General features: G+C 45.9%; 2 protein-coding genes across 16 annotated transcripts in view; both read left to right on the plus strand.

The window, feature by feature from the left end:
* The window catches only part of EP400 (E1A binding protein p400), a 44695-nt gene extending 41224 nt beyond the window's left edge, over positions 1–3471 (plus strand). For 12 of the 14 annotated variants that reach the window (XM_019008375.2, XM_019008379.2, XM_019008381.2 and 9 more), the window contains one exon: positions 927–3471. In XM_019008375.2, the coding sequence (XP_018863920.1) occupies positions 927–1199 (273 nt within the window). In that variant the 3' untranslated portion in view covers positions 1200–3471. The remainder of the gene's footprint in view (positions 1–926) is intronic. The other 2 variants (XM_019008376.2, XM_015644252.1) reach the window with 1 other exon arrangement.
* Positions 3472–3787: 316 nt separating this feature from the next.
* Positions 3788–11659, plus strand: NOC4L (nucleolar complex associated 4 homolog). Of its 2 annotated transcripts, none has more exons than XM_015644442.3 (15): positions 3788–3912; positions 4044–4167; positions 4256–4362; positions 4609–4716; positions 4850–4999; positions 5564–5663; positions 5973–6007; positions 6111–6161; positions 6688–6799; positions 7430–7490; positions 8023–8133; positions 9362–9525; positions 9900–9982; positions 10679–10792; positions 11100–11659. In XM_015644442.3, the coding sequence occupies exons 1-15, from the start codon at positions 3817–3819 to the stop codon at positions 11214–11216; spliced, it is 1533 nt and encodes a 510-aa protein (XP_015499928.1). In that variant the 5' UTR covers positions 3788–3816; the 3' UTR covers positions 11217–11659. The 2 variants fall into 2 exon arrangements, with proteins under 2 accessions (XP_015499928.1, XP_015499929.1); XM_015644443.3 differs by having other exon boundaries at positions 3891–3962.
* The last annotated feature ends 6580 nt before the right edge of the window (positions 11660–18239 follow it).

Below are 18239 nucleotides of genomic sequence, written 5' to 3' on the forward strand. Positions count from 1 at the left end.
CCTAGATCATTTTCAGAAGTCATCAGTGGTGGCATAACTCTGGGACTGTTGGAGTCTGTGGCAAAAAGACAAATAGTTCCCCTCCCATGTACACCAGGGACTTCAGTGGCAGTAGGTTTAGGCTAGGATAAGTATTTTTAAAACTATGGTCTTTGTGTGTATGTGGCATTCTTTTTATCTTCATTTTTAGTGCTTCCCACTGGAATCCTTTTGGATCATTCAGGAGTTAATTTTTCCCCTGGAGAAGTTCTTGTAGCTTTGTTTGGCTTCAGCATGTGACAAAGGCAGCTGAAGCTGCTCTGTTTTCATTACCTTGTCCTCTGAACAAGGAGTTGTTGATTTATTTTTTTTTCTCCCTTGCTCTGGGTAGAGCTATGAAAATTAGATGTCTGGATGGAGTTCAAACTATTCTACCCTAAATTGGCAATAGAGACTGGCAGCTGTAGTCTGAAAGGGTAATGGCAGAGACTGGGGGAAGCCTCAGTGGCAGTATTTATTGTCACAATATGGGTGCAGAGTCAGCATTTTAACCTCTTTAGTCCTCTGGCTGTCCCTCTGTTCTTTTCCCTGCTCCTTCACTTCTGCAGAACAGGAATTTTTCTGTATATCTGGTATTTTCATGTATATCTTCTTTACCTTTCTTCTGAATGCATCTGAGGGCATGTCCTTGGATTTGCACTGCAGGGACCTGAGTTACAGGCATCTTGGCTCTTAGTTCTGACTTATAAGGCTCTAGAAAATGAGATAGAATGGTGGTTCTCAGTGAAACCACAGAGCTTATGTTCCCAGAATCATTGTCTGAGATGTTTGTCAATTAAGAGAGCAAATACCTAAGTAGGAGGATTCCTTCTGTAGAACAGAACTGTTATGACTGCTCAGTTTAATGCTAAACTATTTTTTAATTGCCTTTTCATCCTGATGTGTAGGTACAAGCTCAGCCCCAAACTGTGACCCTTTCTCAGACGACAGCGGGTCAACAGCAGGTTCAGGTGATCCCTGCAACCACTGCTACTGCTCAGGTCGTGCAGCAGAAGCTGATCCAGCAGCAGGTGGTGACCACAGCATCTCCCCAGGTTCAGGCTCCAGGTGTACAGAACCCAGCCCAGACACCAGCAACACCTGAAGCCCAGAGTCAGCAAGCAAAAGTACAGATGAGGACACCGACTGTCAGATTAAAGGCACCTACCAAACCAAGTTGAACTGTTGCAATAACAGGGAAATACAGTATTTTGCATTTGCTGAGACAAGTGAGAAGCTACTCCAAACATCCAAATGAAGACAAAACACCTCTATTTTTATTTTTTTTTTTTTTTTGTAGCAGAAGGTTTCTTGCTGGTGAACATTTAAACATGGAAACTCACATGTAACTTGTGTATTAGCAACTGTTTAGCACTCAAACTCTGTACAAGATGCATCCTGCCTGTGTTCTCTGTGCTCATTCAAACCAGATAAAGCAAGCATTACTTAGGTTGAAATTCTGCCCAGCTTCTCAAAAGTGAAATGGTGATCTGCCATAAATGTCAGTAAAATCTATCTGTGTTGGAATACCACACCTGTCTGTGGGAATGTGCAGCTCCCTGCTGTAATTTTGTGTGTGCTCTGTACCCACGTTGAAGCCACACAAAGAACCAGCTGTGGTTGATACAGCACAGTATTTTCCATCTGTACAAAAGCTCTGTGTTGTTCTTCCCTGTGGTAAATGCCCCTGGAAGATAGAACACAGACTTGAAGTGCTCCCTGCAAAGTTTAGCCAATAAATGTGAAAACCTGTAAGTATATGTAATTAAAAAGAAAAAAAAAAAAAAAAAAAAGGGTTTCATTCTCCATTTTTGTAAGTCTTTTAAAATGTTTGTTAGTAGTTTTTGTGTACAGTTTACTGAATCACCCAACCTGTGTGCTCATTCTCATATTTCACTTTAAAATAATGGATATTTTAGGCATGAGCTGAGTAAATACTGTGTTGATAGTAGATGTGTATTAAAGTGTAGCCCATTTTTTTTTTTTTTTGTAAAAGAATTGTTCAGTAGATACAGCTCCACAGATGATCCACGGCTGTTTCTCATGGGACTTCTGTCACAAAAAAATCTCCAGCTGATCAAATCTAATCTCTCTGTTTCATTCTGCTCTTGCAACATGTTTAAATGTTCAGTACTTTTTACACGGCTTTCAGCTTGGGGGGTGGGGGGCCAGGGGAAGGGGAGAATAGTGAAATTAAATCTAAGACTTAATTCTTCAACTGTGTAAAGAGTAAGATCTAACTTTTGTACTATTCTTTTACTAAAGCTAACGATGAATGTATCTTCAGGTGGGTATTTTGGATGTGAATAGAGCGTGGCCTCTTCCTCCAAATCAGTTTGCCTTATTGTTGTGGAGAAAAAAAAAAGCAAAAAGCTGCATAGAACTGTGGGGGGGTTCTTTACTTTTCTTGCATACAATGAATGACAGACTTTGCAAACAGCACTGAGTGAGGAATCAAAAAGCTCATGGTAGCTTGAAGGGATTTATTTTACTTTGGCCATAAAACTGCACAATGTGTAAAATCCAGACAAAATGACAACATTCCTTTTCTGAGATGATTTTAAAATTATTTTTCCATTCTGTGATCTTTTTACTCTTTTAGGAAGGGAGCCTGTTTAAGGGCAAGGAAAGCATATATTTTGTTTTTACCTCTGTATGTCCACACTTGTTGGTACCTGGCAATCCACATGGCTTAAACAAGAAAGAATTCTCAGCCAGCTCCTCTGTGTTAGTTGGGTTAGGTACAGCCAGTTCTGTTCAGATCACAAATGTAAACATTGGCTCAGGCAGTGTTCCTGATTTTTTTATTTTATACCTCTTTTGTCCTGCCTACTTTTTTTCTTGGACCCTCAGGTCTACAAATACAAGGGCATTTTGTTGTTTTGTTTTTTTTTTAAGCTGTTTTTGCATGCAGTAGTATTCCCATGACCCTTCTGACCCCTGGCGTGTGCCATCCCCTAAACTTCACAGCCAGCCAGAGAGCTGGCATTGCTGACAGTGGAGTAGTTTAAAATGTAAAGCAGATGCAGTGGTAATGGATAGTGACACTGTGTACAGTATAGCCTTACTCATCCAAAAATATTGCTTAGTTAGCCCCAGTTTTACTTTTAAGTGTTTAGCTTTTATGATGTGCATGAAAGTCGGGGTGGGGGGGAACAGTTCCAGCAGTGGGAGAGCTGCTGGCTACGTCGTTGTGCTGGTCTGATTTGGTGTCTAAAGAGGCGATTGTTTCTTGTTTAGGTCAGTTGATGAAGATAAAGTCACCATCTTTTTCTTTTGTTTTGTTTCCTTCTAATTATTTTTTTTCTTCCTTTCGATGTGTCTTTCTCCCAGGAGTGTGTTAGGAAGTCAACCTGTACATAAGTGATGAACATTTGTACTCGACCCAGTAGGATGATAAGGAATAGTGCTGTATCCTACCTGAAGGTGTAATAAAGTGTACATTTTTCTACCGCCGCGTCGCTCTACCTTCTGTACCGGGGGAAGAGGGCGGGCTTGGGGGGTTACTGGGAGGTGCTGGCTGGGAGAACGGACCCGTCCCCATCCCTCATCCCCATCCCCATCCCTGATCCCCATCCCTGATCCTCATCCCGATCCCCATCCCGATCTCCATCCCGATCTCCATCCCGATCTCCATCCCCATTCCGATCTCCATCCCCATCCCTGGTCCCCATCCCGATCTCCATCCCTGGTCCCGATCCCCATCCCCGCCCCGCTGCCGGCCCCGCTGCGGGCGGAGCGGCCGCGGCTCCTCCTCTCTCTCCTCCTCCTCCTCCTCCCGTGTCCTCCCCGGCGAGCATGGCGCGGGAGGCCGCGCTCGCCGCCTGCCTGGAGGCCGTGCTGGGGAGCCGCTCCAGCGCCAACCGGGTCTTTGAGCTCCTGGAGCCGCTGGTGGTGCGGGCCGGGCCGGGGGAGCGGGCTGAGGGACCCTGGAGCCGCTGGTGGTGCGGGCCGGGCCGGGCGGGGGGAGCGGGCTGAGGGACGGCAGCGCGGCCGGGCCGCCGCTCTGACACGCTGTTCCCCAGGGCCAGGAGGAGCCGGAGGACATCGTGAGCGCCGCCAGGAGCTGCAGCCGGCTGTTCGGGGCGCTGCTGGAGCGGCGGGAGCTGTTCGTGGGGCCGCTGCCCGAGCAGGACGCCTCTCTGGCCGGTGAGCGCGGAGCGGGGCCCCGCGGCGCTGGCCGGGCCAGGCGCGGCCCTGCCCGAGCCCAGTCTGGCTGTGTGTCTGTCCCTCACAGAGAGCTACAGTGCCGAGGACAAGTACAGGATATGGATGAGGCACCGCTACAGGGACTGCGTGGGCTGCCTCGGGGAGCTCATGAGGCACGACTCCTTCCAGGTCAAGGTAGGTCCTGGGCCCGCTGCTGACCCACGGTTCGCGGGGGTCCCTTGAGGTTATCACCCAGTATTTCAGTGTGGGAGGGCAGGCAGTGCTGTAAGACTGCTCACCAGCAGCGAGCATGCAGCTTTCACAGGAAATAATATCTCATTCTTCCTCCTCTTGAAAGTTGCTTCCTTTGGGTTTCACCCCTGGTGTGCTTGTTTAGGTGGGTTTTTTTTTTTAATGAGAGTCCCTTCTGTTTTTTTAAAGGAGATGGCACTCTGCACGCTCATGAAGTTTGTCGAATTGGAGGCACAATATCCATTGATCAAAATAGAGTGGAAGGGAACTTTAACTTTTCCATATGATCTTCTTAAGGTAAGATGCAGATGTGAAAAGTCCCTCCTGTCAGTGACCTGATAGCACATGAACTCGTGTGCCCTCAGCTGCCTCTCTGCTCCCGTGCTGTAAGAGACTGACTTGTTGCTTTGCTTTCCAAACCCTTTGTTAGGTAGTTGTTGATGGTTTGCTGCCCACCGAGGAGGATGCCTCGCTGCTGATCTCCCGCTTTCAGGAGTACATGGAGTACGACGACGTGCGGTACTTTGTCATGAAGGCTGTCACTGCCAGCATCTTGCAGGTCATGCAAAAGACAAAGGAGGTAAGAAATTGTTACTGCTCAGGTGGCTCTGGATGAGCTGCTCTGGGTTGTGTGTGAAGCAGGGAGGAATTAGTGATACATGGAAATATTTGGAAGCCAGAGAAATGAGTGTGCCCACTGAAGGCACTGATTGTTTTTTCTTGTCTATGTCAGTATGCCAAGACTGGCTTTACTCTGAAATTGAAAGTATTTCAAGACACATGCTGTTCTTTCTGGTGCAGGCTCTAGCTTCTGTTTTACCCAAATCTCCACAGCTTGGGTGACACATAGAGAACTTTTAATTCTCTTCACTTGGCTGCAGAGGAAGAATCTGTTTCCTTCATTGGATTGACCAGTTTTATTAAACCAAAATAAGTACAGAGGTTTCGTGTTGGATAAACAAGTAGTACTCTAGGTCGAGGCTGCAACAGAGAATATACCAGTGTGTAGTTTAGTCATCAACATTTTCCCTTTCTCTTTCCTAAATATATTCAGTACTTGGAAACAGGGCAACATTGAAGCCCAGCATCTTGCTATCTGATGTGGAACTTGCTTCATGTTTGTTTTTTATGCTTTTTTCCTCAGAGGCCGCTGCCTTTTTACCAGCAGAATGTCTTTTCTCTCATCTCACCCATTAACATGCCAAACAAAGAGTCTGAGATGGTCAAATTTATGGTCAAGCAAGGTTAGTAAACTCTGCATGATGAACTGCACGTGAAAAGGAGAATCAGGTTTAAGATTTTTAGTGTGTAAGACCTTATTATTGTTTGTTGATTAAGAATATCTGCTTCTTTGATTACTGTGATTCTAAACAGTAAAAACATTCTTAAAAATCCATATTCCTCAGTCTTCAGGGGGGTCTGTTATGGCCTTGTATCAAATGAAATACTTCAGCCCAAGATTTTAGAGTATCAAAGGGCTAAGTTAAAAAGGGTTATCTTAATTTTTTGAATATCCATTTCAAGTTCAACATCTGTTTTCCCCTTTTTCTTAGATAACCGTGAGGAGTTGAAACTCTCAAAGCTGCAGGTAACTGTTCATTTGGTGCATTAGAATCAAAATTTTATCTGCTTAAAATAGAGCATTATCTGTACCAGTGTGTTTAACTCACTGTTTGCAATTCTGTTTTAAGGCACACAAACAGATGTTTCAAAAAATGTGGCTGACTTTTTTGAAGCACAAGGTGAGTGTTACTTCTGCCACTGATCTGCATTGCTCTTTAATTTAAGGATTGCTGATCCTTAGCAATTGTGTCTAGCCTTGCACAGAGCTGCTGGTAGGACCCCAGTATGGTTTGAGTGTTGGGTGGGAAGAGCCCAGTGACCATTTCTGTTGGATCACTCTGCCAAGAAACATGACCTCATATATGGCCTGCTTTTTCTCCTTACTCTCAGCCTTTTTTCCCTGCCTTAAACATCTCTGCCCATCAAGGTGATCTGCAGCATAGCAGTCTCTGCTCACAAGCTGAAGCTTCCCCAGCCTTTTTCCTGGTGTTTTTCCCCATCTGACTGTTTAGTTGTGTGCTTCTTGAGTGAACTTCATTGGTGTCACTTGTAAACTGTCCCATTTGGGAACTGCTGCTGCAAGATGTTCTGTATTTTCCTGGCACATTCCCTTCTGCTTGTGCATTGCCCTTTTGAGCCACAGGTTGCTGCTGCAGTCTGTGTTCTCCCTGCAGTGCTTGTTTCTCTGTGTTTTGTCCTTCACAGCTGCCCACTGGCCTTTACAAAAAGGTTCTTGTCATTCTGCACGACTCTGTCCTGCCTTACATGAACGAGCCCACTCTCATGATGGACTTCTTGACAGTGGCCTATGGCATAGGTGAGTGAGAATGGTCCTTTATCCTTTGTGGCACTTCCAGCATGGGACAGATGGACTTGGACACTCTGCTGGATGCAGCACCACAACCTGGGTGATGGAATAGGTCTACTTTTGGCTGGGATGGAGCTAAGGAACTAGGGTCATCTCCATCATCCCTGAAAGGGAGAGGATTTTACCTGTGTTTGTAAATGTCATTGCTCCTTTTATGTAAGGAAAATCATATTTAAGGCTTTGTGAAAGAGTAGAATACTGGAGTGATTTATTTTAAAACAGAGAATTCAGACAGTGCTACTGATCCAAACACAGGATCCACAGATTCTTGCAGAAATGTCCTTTCTGAGCAGACCTTTGCCTCCCCAGTGTGACTTTGTTTAGGAATTAGAGGAGCACATTTTTGTGTCTCAGTCATTGAACATTTGTTCTAGTAAAATACAGCTTAATCTTTGTAAGGAGCTTGGGAGCCTCTGGAAGGATGTAGATGAAATTGTTTCACCTTTCAGCCTTTCACTGGCTCTGATTTCAGGTATTGAGTTTTGTGTTCCTTCTGGGAAGATTTTATTATAGAAAAAACTTGAAGATTATTTTTTCTAGTTATTTTTATTGTGTTGATATTTGCCTGCTTTCTTACAGGTGGAGCAATCAGTCTTCTGGCCCTAAATGGGTTATTTATTCTGATTCATCAGCATAATCTGTAAGTAAAACAAGTATATTGTTTAAAGGAACATAGGTTTTTGCATTTATGTCTTTATATAAGAGGAACTGAAATGGATTCACCACACCTTCAGGCTTTGAAATTCCCCCATGAGAAAGCCAAACTGCAAGAGGCTCAGGCTGTTTGGATGCTGAACTTTTTTGGCTGTCTGATTTCTTCTACAACTGAGTGCAAATATTCTCTTGACTGTGGTTGCTCAGCACTTAAAAATCGATTTCCATTGATCTGATTACAGAGTGAAGCCATAGTCTTTGGTGTCCCTTTCACTGCATCCTATACCATTTGCAGTCATTGGACATGGCTTCACACCCTGGAGATGGCTGGGCACTGCAGGACCCATAAATTCACCTTGCAGCTTGTTTTCAAGTGGTGACTGTAGAGGGAAGCCTAAGAGAGCTAAACAGAGCACAGCAGTGGGCTGGGGTGTTCTTAATGAAAACACAAAAACATTTAGACACAGTCCCTCTGTACACCACTAATGGATGTTTTATTTTTCCTTTTTTCTCAACAGGGAGTATCCTGACTTTTACAAAAAGCTTTACAGTCTGTTAGACCCTTCCATCTATCACGTGAAGTACCGAGCTCGCTTTTTCCACCTGACTGATCTGTTTTTGTCTTCATCGTAAGTAGCATCTTTATTATGTATGCTCACATATTTTCCTCCTGCTTTTCTGTTCTTCAACAGTCTCCCACACGTCTGGATTTAATGTATTCAGTGTGCCTGCTGGATTAGATACATTTTTATGGAGAAAGCTGAATCCAAGACTATTATTGTAGTCTTGTGTAATTTTTCATGTGCTATTTTTGAAGATTTGCCTCAGCCATAGATTTCAGAAAGGAAGAATTGCAGTTAGTTATCAGGGTTTGAGCTGCAAGTGCTTATGGATGTGTTTTTGATCTCTGCTCCACTTTGGGTGAAAGTGATGAATTTTCTGTCTTGTCTTTGTAAAAATGGAAAAGTAAAATTTTCAGGCTTTTTATGGATTACAAAGCTGTTGATAAATGGGTGGCTTTTTGCAGACATAAAGCACTGAAATGTGAAGTGTTTGACAGCCTGTCTTGATTTTGTCAGTTCATTGTACACTGGGAAGAAACCGGATAGGCAGCTGGTCACATAGTTGCTGTCATATGTTATAAAATAAACCAACAGCAACACAGCACCAGGCACTTCATATCCAAGCCCCTTGTATTCCTGGTGTACTTTGGAGAGAGTGACAAGACCTGTGGGTAACTTTGTTGAGCCTTGCAGGTGCAGTGAAGTCTGAGTGACTGAAAAATTGTCATTTTCACCCTGACTCTTCTGACATGAAGAAGGGGCCTAAATGAGCTGGTTGCTGTTAGAAATTTGCATTTTCACCATTAAAAAAAAAAAGAATTATGCTGCACATTTACACTACACAGGAGCATTATTTCCCATTAGCAGCTGCAGTGCTTGGAAGTGTTATGTAAATTTAACATCATGGCCTGTGTATTAATTAAACCCACAAAATGACATAAGAAGAATATAATTAAGGTTGCCTGGCCAAGCATTCAGAAGTTTATAAAAGGACTGAATAAATTTTGCCACAAGAATGGCCATGTACAGGGGCTGTGCTTGGCAGTGGTGCCACATGTCAGGATTGAATCTCACAGTGATCTGAAATTACTCATGCACTGAGAGTAAATTCCCCCAAAAATTTGTTCCAGTGGGCACACAATACATTGCCGCTTAAAAATGAGATTCCTGAAGCTCCTTTTTACTCCACAAAACAGCCTGAGGAGCCCCCTGGTCTCTGATCTGTGCTGTTGGGGTGGTTGAGGCTGCTGGCTGTCCTGGCAGGATTCTAACAGCTCCTGTCCCCTGTCCCCAGGCACTTGCCAGCGTACCTGGTGGCAGCGTTCATCAAGCGGCTGGCCCGGCTGGCCCTCACAGCCCCGCCCGAGGCTCTGCTCATGGTCATTCCCTTCATCTGCAACCTCTTCCGGAGGCACCCCGCCTGCAGGGTGCTGGTGCACAGGCCAGGAGGGCCAGCAGGTACGAGGAGAGTGTGTTACACCTTTAGGACAGCATAAAGAGGAGCACTGCTGTGGGGGGGAAAGGGGAGATTCCAGTTCTGAGGTTTGAAAGGATCCCTTTGTCCTGTCCCTTGAGTTTGTGAAAGGTCAGCAGGCTCCTGCTGTTGAATTCAAAGCTATTCCAAACGCCCTACTTCTGTGCTTTTTGAAAGTGGCATGGTTTTGTAGTGCTGCCAGCACTTGGGTCATGCTGGGATGTGTCAGATTGTTCCTGGACCATAAATTACTTGGGAAGGAGCGGCTCTGGCTACAGCACTGCTCTGGGCCTGTGTTCTCTTAGGGTTTATGTACATCAGACAGGAGGTATTAGCTCTGTATCTCCTATTTCCTTAGATATGTCAGAAGATCCATATGTTATGGATGAGGAGGAGCCATCTAAAAGCAGGGCTTTGGAGAGCTCTCTCTGGGAGATTCAGGTATGTCATCCCAAAATGAACATTTGGGCCTGGTATGGGTCTCTTCCATCCTTGCTGCTTCCTTGACACACGTCCTAGCAAATGGTTTCTTTTACTCTGCATCATTTTCTGTCCTAGCAAAGGATTCCATAGACTGGAACAATGTACATGCTGATTAGTGGGTGGCTTCTGAGCACACATTTGAACTTGCAGTTCACAACTGAAACAGATTAAATAGCTGCAAATGTACCAGGCTTCTTATTTGCTGTGGAGAGGAGAGGGGAACTTGGTGAGCAGTGATGGAGGTGAATTGAGTAGAGGCAGGTTATCCTCTAGAAATGGATGAGAGGTTTATGTAGGGGGCTGAAGCAGCAACAAGAATGATGTGCTGGAGCTGGAATCCTGGAGAGCTGGGGCTTGGGTATGGCATGAGGGCACTGTGAGGGAGCAGAATTGGATTATGCAGTGTAAGCATGGCCTGTGGGTCATGAGCTGGATGTGACCATGTGAGAGGAGCCTTTGACATGTTTGAAAGATGCCTGAAATGAGGAGTTCTTGAAGCTCTGTAGCACAGTGCAAACTTGGATCTGATGGAATTTGGTGGTCACTGAAGATCTGACCAACAAATGGGCAGACTCTTGTTTTGGAATGCAGATGGATGTGTGTTACCCTGTATTTATTAGATGATCTCCTATTTTTCTTGTCTTGCTTTTTCAGTCTCTCCAGAGCCATTATCACCCAGATGTGGCCAAGGCAGCTGCTGTCCTGAACCAGTCCCTGTCTGAAATGGAGGATGACATATCAGGTCTCCTGGAGCTCTCAAATTATGAGGTAATGCTGCTGTGGCTTTGTGAGTGACTGGATCAAGAGGAAGAGATTCTGGATGCAGCATCTGTGTCCTGTTCATCTGCCTTGCTGCTGGGGAGGGAGCTACACTGACTTGGTTACCCAGAGCCAGGGCAAACCAGGAAAATGGTCTGTTAAATAACAGCATGAGCAACGGTGCTGACAGGGCTGGCTTTTTTTTTTTTGTAAGTGTTTATTTGCTGGATGTTTTAAGACTTTAGAGTGAGCAGTGTTATCGGGGTGAAGAGCTTGTACTGAGTTTTGACAATATTTTCTGTTTTTTATTTTGTAGCTTTTTGATAAAGAAGTAAAGAAAAAGGCTGCTGACGTGCCCCTGGAGTTTGAGCAAGTACGAGGTTTGTTTGGGAAGAAAAATGATATTTTTGCAGAGCACTTCAGTTTAGACTGATGCCATCTCCTACCAAAACACATCTGTCAGCAGTATTGGATCTTAGGGACACGTGGAAAGCTCCCATGTGCTCAGCAGCCTTTCCCTGTGAGGAGAGCTGGGCTGTTTGAGCTGCAGCCTTCTTCAGTGCCCCTTGCCAGTGCCCCTGGATGGACTTTGCTGTGTTTCTCACACTTGCATACCACCACCTGGTATTTGGGAGGGATTTTTCCTCGAAGCAAGGGTTTCTGGACTTGTTCATGGCTGGGATCCCAGTCCTTCCCCCAGAACTGCTGGTGCTGGCTGTGACCAGGGGCTGCATCAACAGACATCACTGCTGCTCCATGGGACTGAGGGGAATTGCATTCTCTGACTGCTCTTGCTCTTCAGATGTTTTACTTTTATATGAGGGCTGACAGCCTATTTGTAATAAATGTCTTCAATACATGAGTGTAAACACCTGATGTATTATAATTATATTTTTATATGCATTTTAAAGCTCATCTTCAGAGAGATTTTTCTCTTCCTGGTAATCAATACTCCCACATTCAAGGCACTGAAACTGGTTTGTCTAACAACTCAAAAGATGCTCAGTGAGCATCTGTGAAATGTTGCTGGTGTTCCTGTACATCCATCTCATGCACTAAGGTTGCTGGATTCCAAATGCTCATGAGCTTTTGGAAGTGAACATAATCCTGGTGCCTGCTGTAGCTGGGGAGGCCAGCTGATGTGCAGTGGGAGGCTAATCCTTGAGTTTTGCTTCAGAATGATAAGCAGCTTGGTGTGGTTTTGCTTGCAGCCTGCATGTGTTTTAGGAGCTCTGGCCAGAGTGTATCCTGGGGCTAATAACTTTTTAACTCCATTTCTGCTTGATGCCTTTGTTAATTTTTCATATACTTCCAGAAGTCATAGAGAAATTCCATTTGATAGGGTTCCACCTAAGGTTTTAAGTTTGAGATAAACTGTTAACAGCACAGACAAACTCAGAACTTTCTTTAAACTCATTTTCAACTTTATGTTACCTCTTTAGATTTAAATTCTGCTTGCATAATTTGAAATCGTATTTTGTGGAAGAGTAAATTATAATCAAGAAAGCAGAGGCCAAGAAATCCAATTTCTGGCAGCCAAGTCTGGTTAAGTCAAGGAAAACTGCAGCTGTCTTGGAGACACTGAAGTGTTACATTTTCTTCATCCAGTTTTTTTCATGCTTTCCAAACAGTGGACATGTCCTCATAGTGTAGAGCTCTACATTTTTCTTTTTTTCCCTTTCTGATGCTTTTGAATTCAGGCAGGGTATTTCTGAGGATTGATATTTTTCCTCTTTTTCTTTGGAAGTCTCTTTCTTTGTTCTCTGGTGAAAAGGCAATGCTGCCTCCTCCCTGGCCAGCCTGCTTTTCTTCTTTCTTTGACTTCTGGTATCTGAGATGGGAAGGCAGAATGGTTGAGATGGAACTTTCAACTTGAGAAACCTCAGTTCAGGTTCACCCAGGCCTTGTATTTCAGCTCTAGGATGTATCTCCCTTTGTCATGGGGTTTTGTCTGTATGTTTGGTAAACATCTTGAAGTGCTGTGCTGTAGCAATGAGAGCCACATGGCCCACTTTGAAAGATGTCAGTGTATCATCTCAGATGAAGTGGATGACTGTATTGAAAAGAATGAATGTCTATGTTGAATGGCTTTCTCTGCATATTTTTATTTTATTCAGGTTGGCCCTGGGTATATCTGTGTGTGATTGCTGGTGAGCAATGCCATTCAATTCTGTCCTTATATTGACACTCAGGAGTGTTGGGTCCTTTTTAAAAGCACAAATATTAGACCACTTGGGCATGGGGCAAATCCAGGTCTCAAAGTGCTGAAAATGAGGGAGTTTGGTTGGGTTCCTCTACGTGGACAGAGGGTAAACAGAGTGTCCTCAGGGCTGTGTGACCTTGTGTGCCTGTCTGTCCTTCTGGGGTCTCCTGGCACCAAACAGGAACACCCTGCACATGAGGCAGATGGAGTTGGTGGGGAGTACTGGAAAGCAGCAGCTCCTGCCTTGTGGTGTGGCCCTCTGCTGCCTTGTACCTGAGAGCAAATGACCACAGCCTAAAGCATTATCCACGCACCAGCAAAAGGGATGCTGTGGAAATCAGAGTTTTTCAGGACTGCAAAGGCACCAGCATCTCCAGCGTTTCACCAGCCATGGATTCAAGTACCACACTGCAATGGGCAGTGACTGGATTGGAGCAGGATGCAATTCATGTTTCCCAGAGCATTCCCAGTGCCCTGTGTGCTGCTCCTGCTGACACCAAGGCTCAGGCTGACAGGGCCTTTCCAGATTCCTCAGCACATTTCACTGCTGGGCTGGAAAGGCTTTAGCACTTCACTTGAATTATGTGCATCTGACCTGGAGTGACATAATTATTTTGTGATGGTACCTGGCAGCCCCAGCACAGCCCCACTATGCTTGGTGCAGACAATCAAACCTCAGACAGCTCAGAGGAGCTTACAGCTGAAAGCCTGGGTGCACTTCAGACAAGCCTTGAAGGTCTTGCAGAGGCTTCATCCCCCAGCTCTGATGCTGCACTTACCTGAGCAGCATTTTTAAACCAGCTCTTAGGTAGAGATAGCTTTAAGCCCCTGCCTGTCCTTGGAAAAACATTGCATCTGGTCTTTCATCAAGCTTTTATCTTTCAACTTTCACCCCTTTCCCCTCAATAGGAGGCATCAAGAAAAAAAATCAGCAGTTATAAATATTAAAAGTTTCATCTGCACAGAGTGAGCAGCCCTTATCAGGCTGCACACCTGCTGCTGCTCCTGCTCTACAGGTCTCCACAGACTGTAGATTATAGATGCTTTAATCATGGGGTGTATTAACTGGAAGGCCAGATTGAAGTACCAGGCAGAGAGTGCATAAGTCATTCCTGTTATTATTTGATTTTTATCAGATGTGGGAGGGGGGGAGGGCTGTTCTGGGGGGGTTTTGTTGTTGTTGGGCTATTTCAGTGAGCATAAAAGATAGTTTTATGAAAACATTGACATAACCCTGCAGCCTCCACACCCATCACTGCCTCGGTCCCCCACTAGAGGGTAATGATAAGGTCTCTGATTCAATGGACTGCCCTTGGTTTTTCTGAGCTTCCATTAAAGTCATCCCAGCCTGGCTGCAAAATAGAGCTGCTCATCAAGAGCGTGGTGTGATTTATCTGGGGAGTCAAAGATCGAGGTGACCACAATGTTTGTGTTAATCAGCTTAGAGTCTTAATTTTAAGATATCCATTGGGAGATAGAGGGAAGTGCAAATCTGTAAATGAATGCTGCTGCTGGCATTAAGGTGGTTTCATGTCCCTGAGTTAGTGAGAGCTACAGTGCAACTGTAACCTCTGTGTTTACCTAATTTTGAAAAACAAGCTTTTAGTTAATTTACAGCCCTGCTCAGGCAAAAAAAGAGCTACAGGGTATCAGTTGAACTGACACTAGCCTTTTCCAGCACTATCATAATCAATGTTCATTAACTGAAGCCTACTGGACTTGGAGATTTACTGCTATTAATAAACCAAGAATCTGTCTTTGTGTAGTTTATGAATAAAGTTTACCTGGTACTGAAAAAGAATTGCTTTTCTGCAATTTCTCTGTCCTGTCCCTGGGCCATACTTGCACCTCTAAAAAGAGAGTTCTGGAGCATATGAACAGAGCCAAAAGAGATAAAACCAAAGTGAAGCTGCCTTCCTCTTCCAGAGAAATAAACCCCAGCATCCAGGATGCTCTTGTTGATCGTGCATACAGAGATGTGAATGTCTTCTCTGTCCTAACAGAGTTAAAAGCTGCAGACTCCATGTCCTGCTGGTTATCCCCATTTTGTTGATAAATGCACAGAGTGAACCTTATCAAAACGAGCAGGCTGCAGGCCTGCTAATGGAGCTGTGCTTGTGCTGCAGATAATTGATGCCTCAATAACGCCACACGTTATCCAGAGAGCGGCTGGAGCGGTGTGTGAGCAGAAGCATCAATCACAGGTGCTCGTGTTTAACTTTTATCAAGTATTTAGGTGGGTGGCAAGGTAGATTCTTGGGCTGCTCTTGGGGAAAGAGTGTTGGGCTCCGAGATAGGAAACGAATGAATCATCACATCCCTTTTCCTGCATCAGTTTCCTGCACACCGGGAGTGTGAGGATTTACATTTTATCCTCTCGGCTGGAGGTGGGAGGTACCGCATGCCGTGCTGATGGAGACAGAGGTTTGGTGGCCAAGAGCTGCGGCTCGCAGGCGGGACACAGCCCTGCTGTCCATCGGAGCCACAGCGCAGTGTCCCTGCCGGGGTGACAGTCCTGACAGTCCCGTCCCACCCGCACGGGAGCGGCGGAGAGGGCACCGCCAAGGGCTGTGCCCGCTCGCCGTGCCCCGTGGCCAGCCAGGCGGGGCCGGTGGCCGCTAGAGGACGGTGCAGACCGGGCGGCTCGCTCGGAGCTCACCTGGACCTGTGGAGATGCTGCGGGGAATGCGGGGCTGGGCATCCCCTCGGGGCTCTGTGACCGCACAGCAGAGCAAATCCCGCCGCCAAACAGGGCACCTGTGGCGGCCCTGCCCCGGGAACCGATCCCGCGGGGCCGTGGGGAGGGATGGTGGCTTTGCAGGGCTGAGGATGATGATGATGATGGAAATCCCGGCTGTGGGGTGGAGAGAGGGAACAGCGGGGATGTGGCTGGGGTGACCTGAGCCGCCCTTCGGTGCCCTGGCTGGGGCTGGCTCAGCGTGTCCCAGCAGGTGCGGTGAGGTGGGGCAGGAGATGGCCTTTTAGAGCGGACACAGCCCATCCTTCCTCCCTCCCAGCACTGCCCTGGAGAGCGGCTCCAGCCCTGCCCCGAGTGCCCGAGCCCCGCAGTGAGCTCTGCTGGCTGCCACTGCTCTGCTGGGGGAACAACCTTCCCCTGCTGCTTCACAAACCAGCCTCCTATGGCCTTTCATCCTGCTGCTGTTAACCGTGTCCTAAAAACCTTCCCACCCAGTTTAGAAAAATACTCTGATTCAGGATAGCATTTAGATATTTATATGCTTTAAATAGCTTGGCAGATGAAATGTAAATTTGTGCTTTAGAGCACTTGACTGTCTTTAACACTCCCCTGAATTCCTTACTGAGGAACTGGGCTGCAAAGCACCCACCAGAGAATGTCTGAGCAGCACCCCAAAAGGGCAAAGGCTGCAGCCCCAAGCACCAGGCTTGTTCTCAGGGCTCCCTTCAACCTACACAGCAATTCCACCTCCAAAAACCTTATAGCAAGACAAAGGACTCGGTGCAATCATGCAGGAAACCTGCTGGAGAGGCTCTGTTCCCAGAGCTGCTGGTTATATAGGAACCCCTTTATCCCTCTATAATGCATCATAAAGGCTCTCTCGATATTTTTTACTGCATATAGAAAAACAGATTTGGGTTCTGTTTCTGTTTGAGCTGGTTCTAACACCATTCATCATTGCTGTATCTTAACAGGATCTTACTTTGATAATAGGACTCCAAGCAGTGATGAAATAAAGTGAGATTAAAATAACTACATAATAAAGTTCCAGATTAATCTGAAGCTATGGTAAATCTTTCAGGGCTGTAGAAAGGCAATAGCTAAGCAGCACAAACTCAGTGTTCAGTGAATGACTGGGATAAAATATGTTGATCCATGTTATAGCTTTATGTTCAGGTATAATAACCATAACTACAGTTCAGCTGCAGTTTGGCACTTAAAAAATCTCCTTTGAACTTATAACTTGTTGCATGTCTTCTGTTTGGCTTTTAAAATCTCCAGATATTTCAAAAAGAGAAGGTTATAGGTGATGGGTATTGACTCAGCACTGCTGCTAAGGACTTGGGAAGGATAAAATCCTCTCCCCTTCTAGAAGCTCTTTGGTTGTCTTGATTCAGTGTGGGACCCCTGCAATCCTGATTTGAGTGTAGCTGTAAAGCAGAAGGAGGTGAGGGGGTCACAGGGCTCTGCTGGTGCTGAATCTGAGGCTGCTGAGTCCCCTTGGCCCCTTCTCCCACACACAGAGCTGGGTGTGCCAGGTTTTAGAGCTGTGCACAGGTTTTACAGCAGGGCCCTTGTCCCTTCATGGCAATCTAATGGCTCAAGCAGCTCCTGGCCACTGATCCCATTGGGTGACCCTTGGCTTTTGGTTGAAGGCTTGTCATGGCCCCATCAAGAGTGGATTCAGGCCAGGGAAGGTGAACACAGCGTTGGGAACCAGGGGCTGCCTGGGCCCTGGGCTCAGCTCAGGGTGTCTGTGCTCAGGGAATCAGAATCTTGTGTAAGGCTTTACACAAGAGCTGCAGTTCTGATTCCCTGCAGCAGCAATCCAGGCTGCAGCCCCTCCTCAGGCACAGCATCTGGTGCAGGAGAGATGTTCCCTGCTCTCATCCTGCTGAGCTCACAGCGCAGGCTTGCAAACCTGGGAACAGAATTGCTTGCTGAACAAACTGCAGATCATGTTGTTTTACAGAACCAATGGTGTTTTTGTATTCTTTGGATTTACTGTTCATTCTTCCAGTTCAGATCAGTGATCCAGCACTTGGCTCTGTTAATGTATTGATTTGTCCAGAATCTCACCTGCCACTTCACTGCAAGGTATTGTAAAGCTATTGTGAAGCTCTGAAATATTTCCAGAGGAATATCAGAGCCTGGTGATCTCTGTGGCAGTGAGCATCTCATGGACAAGCTCTGATGGCAGAAGGGGAGGAAGATTACTGGAGCAGGCTTTTAAATTAATGAAATTTTTAGACATTATTTAGCAAGCTGATCAAGCCAGGAATCTCCCTCAGCCTGGGTCACATCAGATCTCTTGTTGCTGGAGTTTTGCTCATGAGCTGAATGGCAGAGTGGCACAGCACATGGTGGACTCTCCCATTTCCAGCATTTCTATTGTGCTAAGCCCATCCCTTTCCCATTCCATGGCTCTGGCACACAGCAGCTCTGCAGCAGGGACCTGCGTGTTCCTTGAGGCCCAACATGGAAACCTCAGTGTTGCCAAAAAAACCCAGGAGCCTTGTACAGGCTTTGAGCAGGGATGGAAGGGAGGATCAGAC

This window comes from Parus major, chromosome 15 (genome assembly GCF_001522545.3).
Source record: "Parus major isolate Abel chromosome 15, Parus_major1.1, whole genome shotgun sequence".
NCBI lineage: Eukaryota > Metazoa > Chordata > Aves > Passeriformes > Paridae > Parus > Parus major.

Excerpts from the sequence above, each read along its gene's own strand:
- NOC4L (XM_015644442.3), top strand. The coding sequence starts at position 3,817 with ATGGCGCGGGAGGCCGCGCTCGCCGCCTGCCTGGAGGCCGTGCTGGGG. Across the intron at positions 5,000-5,563 it reads TCATGCAAAAGACAAAGGAG|AGGCCGCTGCCTTTTTACCA; the intron begins GTAAGAAATTGT and ends TTTTTTCCTCAG. Across the intron at positions 6,162-6,687 it reads TGACTTTTTTGAAGCACAAG|CTGCCCACTGGCCTTTACAA; the intron begins GTGAGTGTTACT and ends TGTCCTTCACAG.